Source organism: Octopus bimaculoides, chromosome 20 (assembly GCF_001194135.2).
Source record: "Octopus bimaculoides isolate UCB-OBI-ISO-001 chromosome 20, ASM119413v2, whole genome shotgun sequence".
NCBI lineage: Eukaryota > Metazoa > Mollusca > Cephalopoda > Octopoda > Octopodidae > Octopus > Octopus bimaculoides.
In genome coordinates, this window is record NC_069000.1 from 18,469,829 (window position 1) to 18,479,920 (window position 10,092).

A 10,092-nucleotide genomic window follows, 5' to 3' on the forward strand; every position below is an offset into this window, starting at 1 on the left:
TGTGTGTGTGTGTGTGTGTGTGTGTGTGTGTGTGTGTGTGTGTTGAAGAACCACTTTTCACCATTACCATCACTGCTCTATACCTACCATTGGAAAAGAGATATTGAAATGGTGAAGAGGAAGAGGAGCATACAAACCTATTTATAAAGATAGGAATGAACATTTATATGGAATGGTGTGATAACTGTGATGATGACAGTGAGAATAGTGGTGGTGATGGTAGTAGTAGTTGTAGTAGTAGTAATAGTAGGCATAAGTGGCTGTTGAAGATATGTTTTAAGAGGTGAAGAGAAGAGACAAATGCCTGAGGTATCAGTAGAAGTGGGTGGCTGAAGATGCAGCAGTAGCATGTGGGGGTAGCAGAGGAACATCGAAGAAATCACAGACGCCTTCACTATCATCCAAATGGAAATGGTAATCCCTCTCACTAGGTGGAGGACTTAGATGCAACAAAGGTTCCAAGCCTGTGAAAAAAAAAAGGAAAAAAGAGAAAAATCCCATTTTATTCATGATTTGGATTAGATCTTTAAATTTCAATTTCAAAGTTTTGCTAAAACAGCTAGTTGTTGTGCAACCCCAGGTAAGACCACAGGTAGCAGATCTATGTTCAAAAGGCATTCGTGTTGGGATAATCCTATCATTTTCTAACTTTTGTGTTTACTTAGGACTACATGAAAACCGGATAAGATTTGAGAGAGATTTAGCTGCTACTTGTAGCAAATCAAGTAATTGCATAGAGGCTCCATCAATGGTTCGATATGGCTATGGCATTGAGGATGTTTTCTAACAGTTCTGCATAATGTCATAAAAACCAGCAACAAGAATTATGAAGAGTCAAATTTTTGAAGGAAAATTACCAATTAGGAACTACTCCTATCCACATAGAAATGCAACAGTCAAGTCAATTGACCTGCTGGAAATTGCAGCCAAATATCCCTCTCTTCATATCATACCATAAACAAAGAATATATTGGATAATGAAGTTGTAAATGTTTGATGTTTGAAAGAAAGAGAAGATGGTCACAACTGAATTGATTTTGATCATCTCAGGGCTGCTCAATCAAGACAGTTGACATGAGGCTGAACAACAACAACAAAAACCATCAAACACACTAACCCTACCACAAATTTTGTTGCTTATATTTTAGTTATCAATATTCTTCTCTGTCAGAACCCCAAGAGAGAGAAGAAAGTGGTCCACTGAACTTTTAGTTAAACAATACATTAGTGATTTTGTCAGCTACAAGCCTACCTGTTAGACTACAAGGTGTTGGGGCTAAATTTGATGATTGATCATTCAGAGAAGAGGAAAGGGCAGTGATCCACTCATTATCTTTCATGCTTAGAGAGAGGGATGGTGACCCACCCACCTTTTACCATACTGACCAATTAGAGACGAGGAGCAGACACATGGTGACCTACTCACAATCTAATGTGCTAACCAGAAGAAAAGGGACAGTGTGACTTATAAAGCCTTTATCTGTTGACCAAATCAGAGATTGGAGAGGGGCCCACAAACCCACTCACCCTCTATTGTGACTGATATATAAAAAAAGAGCAAGAGACAGTGACCCTCCCATCATCTATTTGCTGACCAACAAAAAGGGAGGAGACATGCATTGACCCACCCATCAGCAACAATTATAAATAAGTATTAATTAGAAACAAACAAACCTTCAGCTGAGATGAAGCCAAAATCATCAATGAATTCTTTACCACCTGAAAGTAAGAAGTGAAAATGGTTTTAGATGGAAATGTGAGATAAGAATTATGATAGGTATGGCAACATGTAGTATTGGTGGTGGTGATAGTGGCAATGGCAGTGGACACACATTGTAGTGAAGGTATGTGATAGTGGTAATGGTGTTTGTTTAATCCCAAATTAAACCTGATCATGTAGAGCTAGAGGCCTACAATTAAAAACATTTCAACTTTGACACTTTCATTAATTCAAGTTTTCGTATATTTCTTAAAAACAATAGATTGGATGTTCCATGAGAATGATTTGGTTAATATTAGGTTGAGGAAAAATTTTGTGCGCTGTGTTAAAATAACGCTTTTTTATATATTTTTGTGGTGTGTGTATTCATTCAGTTAATTATTTTAACACAGAACACAAACTTTTCCCTCAACCTAGTATTTCCAGCAGGTAGGTAGCATGCTGGTAGAATCGTTAGCATCCCCTGCCAAAATGCTTAGTGGCATTTTGTCCATCTTTATGTTCCGAGTGCAAATTCTGCCAAAGTCATCTTTGCTTTTCATACTTCTAGGGTCAATAAAATAAGTACCAGTTGAGCACTGTGGTTAATGTAACCGACTTACTCTCTTCCCTGAAATTGCTGGCCTTGTGCCATAATTTGAAGCCAATATTTTTAGCAGGTATTTGGTTCATGGTTGTGTTGTAGGAAGTGGCGTGTGACATCAGATGGGAGCATTATAGTGGCGTAGCTGATGTTACAGTACAAGTGTGTAGCATTATTAGTGAGGAGGGGTAGAAGAGTTTAGCTCTATAGGAGATTTTCTAAGAAATTATTTAGTTCCAGGTCAGCTTCCATCAGGCAAAACCATGACAAACAAAAATCAAGCCACGACCACCACATCTGGATTTCAGATATTGTGAATTCCAACGGAATTATCTACCATGTTAACCTTTATCAAGAGTAACTTGAAGAAAATTTAGCTACTATTTCTAACAGTTCAAGAAAAAACACTGAAGTTAACATATTTGCTTGTTAGAAGCAAGAATGTTGTAGGGGTTGCATGGTTAGAAGTGTGTTTTATGGATGGGATCTTTAGTAATTGTGGTGGCTGGATGTCTGTAATACTGGTGAGAACACTGCAAAGAGTGTAACAGAAAAAGCAAAAGACTGAAAGTGTGGTGTGTAGCAAAAGTAACAGACGAAGTGTAATACTTACTAAATGAAGGTTTTGTACTGTTGAAAAGTAGATCATTTGTGAGGTTATCAGTAATGTTGGAACTGGTGAATTGACTGTTGGTATGAGCTGCAAAATAAAGGAAATCAAGGTTTTGTGAAGAATCAATTTCCTAAAAAAATCATCATGTAAAAGATATTCTTTTATTTGTTCCAGTCATTTGACTGTGGCCATGTTGGAACACCGCCTTTAGTCGAACAAATCAACCCCGGGTCTTATTCTTTGTAAGCCTAGTACTTATTCAATCCGTCTGTTTTGCCAAACCGCTAAGTTACAGGGATGTAAATACACTAACATTAGTTGTCAAGCGATGGTGGGGGGGGGGATACAAACACAGACACATGAACATATATATGATGGGCTTCTTTCAATTTCCAGCTACCAAATCCATTCACAAGGCTTTGGCCAGCCTGAGGCTATAGTAGAAGACATTTGCCCAAGGTGTCACGCAGTGGGACTGAGCTTGGTACCATGCGGTTGGTAAGCAAGCTACTAACCACACATCCACTCTTGCGTCTATATATGTATGTATGTATATATATATATATATATATATATATATATCGTTTACATTCTGAATCCAATTCAAATTCTGGCAATGTATTATAGAAAAACTAAGTATTAGTTCAGTAGCGATTTTGATTTTAAAAAGTGTTTGCTATGTGCATGTGTTAAAAATAATTATTTAATGGTTAACTGAAATTATCACTTATATATATATATTATTATGAATTGACATGTTTGCTGGCTGAAGCAGATAGGATAGGCTACACTGCTCGTTTGTTATAGAAATCATTTTTGGAGAAGGAGAAAAAAAATCACAGGACAGGAGGGACAAAGAGGGAGAATAAGGCAAAAGAAATGGCGAAAATTGGAGGGAGAGAAAAAGGGATGAAAAAGGAGAAAGCGAGAGAACAGAAAAATGAAGGAGAGAGAGGGAGAAAGGAAAGCAGATAAAAAGAGAGAGGGTGAAAAAGAGAAATGAAAAGACAGACAAGCAGAAAGAGTAAAAAACTCAAAGATAACATACGTAATATATTCGTATAGGGTTGAGACATTTTGCGTGGTGATGATCGTGTGGTCATTCGGTTCACAGGTGAAAGAGGTGTTTTCAGAGGAGATTTCTGAAAAATAATCGGAGGGTGAGGACAAGAAAAAAAAAGTTAATTGTAATGACATCACATGATTCTATTTCCAATTAGTAGGTTTTCTTCTTTCTTGCCTTTAACCCTCCAATGCAGAGTATAAGCCACTTATAAGTGAATTCCATGTCGCATAATTTTTCGCTTCTGTACTTATACTCTGCCATGAATGTCCCCCTGTTTTACTTAGACATTTATTTATTTACTTATTTCATTCCTTGTACTTGTGTGTGAGGAGACCCAGGAAGACATAGGACAAAGGATGAACTCAGGGCACTGAACCGTAGAGGTGACAAAGGCCAAAGATCTGGTACCTTGCTGTATTCAAGAAGACCCATCCTCCACAATGTAAGTATTTATGCCACTCTCCCTGATAAAGAGGATTAGTCTACAAAAACTGTGCTGGTGCCATGTAAAGAGTAATCATGCCGGTGCTATGTTAAAAGCACCCAGTGCACATTGTAAAGTGGTTGGCATTAGGAAAGGCATCCAGCCATAGAAACCAAGTCAAATCAAACTAGAAATTGGTGCAGCTCTCCAGCATGCCAGCTCCAGTCAAACTGACCAACCCGTGCCAGCATGGAAAACGGACATTAAAAGATGATGACGACATGTGTAGATAGGTGCTCCTGTGTAAGAATAACTGTAAATCTAACCCGTCTCATTTTAAAAATAGTATTAATGCACATTTCTAGTGTAGGGGTGTGCATGTGTGTACGCATGTGTTAAAATTTTTGAAATGCTGATTTTCAGTCAACGCTTTTCATGCCTTTCTTCAGCAAGCCATGGGTTGGAAATGACTGAAGATTGTTCATTTATTTGTTTAACCATGTAGCATTGAAACTTACCACACAGCCACTCCTACACCTATGAACATGCACAAAGTCTAAAAGCATTTCTAAATTTAATTAAAGCGCAAAGATATACCTTTCTTAGTTGTTTGTGTGGAGTCTTTAAGGGAGACTTCACACTGTTGACAGCAGGTATCAACGTCTGTTTCTGTGATATCTCCATCTTCTTATCATCATGGTATGGTGGAACTTGAACGACTTCAGGAACTGAAGCGTCTGTATCTTTATTCACCAGCATTACATTGATGGGACCAGATGTACTCTTCAAATGGATTTGGTACTTCCTTAAGATACCAGGGCCCTAAAAAAATTAAAAATAAAAATATGAAGAAATTGCTTTTGATGCCAGACTCTACAAAAATGGGGTGGACAGACAAATAGATATAAAAAGAAAACTAAAATTTCCATTAGATGTGTGTATGCATGTGTGTTTGTGATTATGAGAGAGAAAAAGAGGTAGGGAACCATCAGAATCATCATCATTTACTGCCCATTTTTCCATGCTTGCATAGGTTGAGATGGTTTGACAAGAACAGGCAAACCAAAAGATTACACCAAGCTCTCTACAGTTGGATGCCCTTCCTAACACCACCCACTTTACAGAGTGTACTGGGTGCTTTTTACACAGCACCAGTAGCAGTGAGGTCACCAAGTAACTTGCATGACAAGATTCCTCAAATGGGTGGAGGGAATTGTACTGAAGGACAGAAAGGTGTCTTGCATGAGAAGACAGACATGGCTTCCTCAGATGGAGAAGAGAGGGAGCGAAGAAAGAAAAATCGTGTAGATTTGACAAGAGAAGAAACAGGGACCATACACCCAAGTTACAAGGTGGTGTATATAGTAGAGTGGACCAGGGATTAGAAAGTGGGTAAAATGAGAGAGAGAGAGAGAGGAAATGAGAGGAGGAACGAAAGAAAGAACAAATTGCCAGAGACACTGAAGTATTTGTTCAGGTTCAGCACCCTTGGTGTAAATCCCAAGGTTAGCTTTCTCTTATTGACAGAATAGTAAATGTTGGATGCCTTCTGGTATTTGTTCTGGATCTTTGGATTCTTTCTGCAATGGTTGTGATAACACTGGTGTCAAATTGTACTGGCCCTTGCTTTTCCTTTGGACAGTGTATGTGGTGTGTAGAAGAGTAGCTTGAATGCATGGGCATCTGCTGGGCTTCCATAAAAAACGTTGCCCAGCTTGTGCCTTTATGTCCCACAAGTGGATTAACAAAAATGCTTGTGGTAACCTGTAAAAGGAAGGCAAATAAAAGCAATCTTCTCTTACAAAAGTACCTTGACAAGCACATGTCAAGATACTTTAAAATCTATCAAGGCAGTTAACAGCATTGCGTTTCTGCATTAGAAATAAGAGGAGGGGCATGTTCAAGACCTCAGTCTAAGATTATGAAGAAAGGTATTTGATGATTGGCAAATGAAGCTAACAAAATAGTTTAAAAAAACAGAGGCACAATAGATAATAACCAGTGATCAGAAATTCAAAATGTTTCAGAGATATCTCATTTCAGAAAATCAGGCATAAATCCATTAAATTTTCTATCCACAAAAATTGTTTCTTCTCAATTGTATGATTGAAAATAAATTTATCTTTTACATGTTTCAGTCATTAGACTGCAGCCATGCTGGGGCACTGCACTGAAGAATTTTTAGCTGAATGAACTGACCCCAGTACTTATTTTTTTCATGCCTGGTACTTATTCTATCAGTCTCTTCTGTCAAACCACTAAGTTACGGGGGACATAAACACACTGACACCAGTTGTCAAGTGGTGGTGGAAGACAAACACAAAGACACATACTAAAAATATATATATATATATGTATATATATATATATATATATATATATATATATACACACACACACACACACGATGGGCTTCTTTCAGTTTCCGTCTACCAAATCCACTTACAAGGCTTTGGTCGGCCCGAGGCTATAAAAGATACTTGCTCAAGGTGCCCTGCAGTGGGACTGAAACTGGAACCATGTGGTTGGGAAGTAAGCGTCTTACCACAGAGCCACACCTGTGCCTATGACAATATTTGTAAACATATTACATAGCCATAAATTTGTAAACATATTACAGAGCCATAAATTTTGTTTGGTTTTACACAGACTAAGAAGGAAAGCAGGAAGCTCATTATCCTCAGATAACTCCATTAGAAGCATTCAATGGTCAGATGGTGGTCAGTGTATGTGGTGTTACCTCATGCAACGTTTAAGTATATTACTTCAAAATAGGCACAAACCATTTAATGAGCTTCCACAGTTTTTATCCACTTTCACTAAAAAGGTTTGAAATAACTCGAAGTTATGGTAGAAGACACTTAGCCATTGTGCCATGCACCAGGCTTGAACACTTGACACAAGATAACGAAGCGAACTTTTTAACTACACCGTCATGCCTACATCTATAATGTGCCCCCAAATACAAACTATTACAGATTGCTATAACTGAAACATCAACCAACCTGCTCAGTATCTTATAAGTCAACCCACATGCCAATAACAGTGAGTTATTTGATCATGTTGAAGTGAAATTTTCCTTAACAAAAAGAAAAAAAAAAACCCTATAGTAACACAACTCACCTTAAGACATTTACACAATAAGAACTTTTGCCACTTACTATTTCTGGTAGTGGTACTCCAAGTTGTGTCCCTGACGGTGCCTGTACAGATAACAAGATACTTCCAGGAAAAACACTACAAACATCTTCATAACTTACATAGGCCATCTTGGTATCTGTAAAAGGACATTGAAGTAGAGTTTGCTTTAATATTTTATAATAATAAGCTTTTCTGCTAAAGGCACAAGGCCTGAAACTTTGAGAGAAGGGTTTAGTCAATTACATCAACCCCAGTGCAGTTATTTCATCAACCCCGAAAGGATGTAAGGCAAAGTCGACCATGGCGGAATTTGAACTCAGAATGTAAAGATGGAGGAAATGTCGCTAAGCATTTTGGCCAGAGTGCTAACAACTCTGCCAGCTCACCACCTTAATAATAATGGTTTCAAACTTTATTCATTTGATAGTTCAAGACTCAGCAGAGGCTGAGTAAGTGGAAAACATTGGGATGCTACAATTTGCCTGGAGTAGATGCTTCCAGTACCATAAAGCAGTTTTTCTCACATTCATTATAGGTAGGGAGGGGAGCTCCGAAAGGGGTCTCAGGGAGTAGCATCCTTACCTTCCTGAGCTAGTTTGCCACCACATTCCTTAAAAATCGTGGTGGAGGCCTCAGTCTCGGGACCACTCATGTCTAGAATCTGAGCTTGGGGGTAAGCAAGGGCATGCTCCCAGAAAGCCTCATGATAGCAAAGGAGAATGGGCATCAGCCAGCCCAAAGTTTGGGGTGGGCTGCACCTGCCTACCTCAGTTGCTATGGCATTGAGGTAGATCCACCCATCCCTGTTAACGAGGACAAAACCTGGATTTAAAACACTGGATGATGGTGATGATGATGGTTACTATATTGTAGCTCCTGTACAAACATACATATATACACAAATCACTGAAGGAATCTCTATGATTGTTTGACCAGCTAGAAATATTGACCAAAATTTCTTCACAAAACACTTTACCATCGTGAAAAAAGAAATATAAAAAATTAACATGTTGGATAAAGTAATCTTGAAAATACAAAAAAATGGGATAGTCAAAACTGAAACATCTTTGACTGGATCTTCTTAATTAGGGCTGATTTGAGGCAATGCAAGAATCACCTCTGTCCTTCTCACACATCACCACTATTATAAAACACAACTTTTTTTGTGCCATGCCTACAGTCAATCAGCAACCATGAAGCTCCTTCCCTCTTATCACACATGCAACCAGCCCATGTTATTGGGCTAGTCTCTCTGATGCCAGCTGGTAAAGCCATTGCATATCTTCTCTCTCTTTCTTTTAGTTTCCCTGTTATCACCAAGTACTCAAGGCCTTTTTCTCTATGGTATCCAACAATAACAACAATCCACAAACACCCACCACACAAAACAATAACATGTCCATCAGATTACCAAACAAAAAAAAACAAAAAAAAAAAAAAAAGATATTTACTGTTGGATGCTTCTTCAGTGATATTTTTAATACTTTGTTGTATACAGCTCTTATGAGAGTCAAGGGCTTTCTCCTGCTGGTCCAACATGGAAGTTTCACTCTTTAACATTAAAAGCCGATTGGATATTTCCTTGGAAGTGCAGCCTGGACCTGCTCCTCTGAGAAAGAGAGCGCGTATTAAATAAAACAGGACTAATATTAAGACTTCAATAGCACGACAGCATTATAACACTTTAGCATTTAAACTGGACGTATACACCAGTCCTCAGTCAAGTCGTCCAACCCATGCTAGCATGGAAAGCGGACGTTAAACGATGATGATGATGATGATGATGATGTATCCAGCCCAAATCTTCTACTTGCTTTATGTTAAAACTGGCCATGTACTACAGTTTCTCACATCTACTCTACAGTGTCATTGCAAAAATAAACAATCACATCATTGAAATCTTAAAGCTATGAGATAATGTATGATTAATTCAAAACAATGTGAATAAATAAACATTACATATGATAGAATAATCTGAATGCTAAAGGGTTAAACAAGTGAAGAGAGATATCTATTACTGCTCCTGGATGCAAATAATTTACTTCACTCCACCTCCAGTACCCATTGCCTAGTTAGGTAAATGGAGGTGAAACAGAAAGGCCCAAAAGGACAATGAAAATGCTTATAATGAGAAATGGAATTTTAAAAGTGTAAGCTTTAAATTTGATTAAAATTCCTTAAAGTGGTGCCCCAGCATGGCTGCAGTCTAATGACTGAAACAAGTGAAAGACAGAAAGATGATGATCTCAACACAAAACTTGTCTTAAAATAAGCTCCAACATCTCTAAACCATTGCTAATTACCATAGTCGTTGTTTCATCATTTTTACATTCCCTTTTCCATGCTTGTATGGGTTAGACAGAATTCCTTGAGGCAGATTTTCTAAAACTGCATGCCCTTACTGCCACCAACCTTCGCTTTTTTTTTCCAAGCAAAGTAACATTCTGCTATGGCCAGACGTGTTTCACAGAAGACTGATTTACACCCGTCATGTGATGTCAAGACCCAGGTACATATAGACACACACACACACACTATATATATA

General features: G+C 38.1%; 1 protein-coding gene across 1 annotated transcript in view; it reads right to left on the reverse strand.

Moving 5' to 3' along the window:
- The window catches only part of LOC106876503 (transcription factor E2F5), a 27,878-nt gene continuing 17,786 nt past the window's right edge, over positions 1–10,092 (reverse strand). Inside the window, exons 3-9 of the mRNA XM_014925067.2 lie at positions 8,999–9,156; positions 7,568–7,683; positions 5,004–5,228; positions 3,965–4,058; positions 2,917–3,003; positions 1,675–1,719; positions 1–464 (exon numbers count right to left, since the gene is read on the reverse strand). Of these exons, the coding sequence (XP_014780553.1) occupies positions 313–464; positions 1,675–1,719; positions 2,917–3,003; positions 3,965–4,058; positions 5,004–5,228; positions 7,568–7,683; positions 8,999–9,156 (877 nt within the window). The 3' untranslated portion in view covers positions 1–312. The remainder of the gene's footprint in view (positions 465–1,674; positions 1,720–2,916; positions 3,004–3,964; positions 4,059–5,003; positions 5,229–7,567; positions 7,684–8,998; positions 9,157–10,092) is intronic.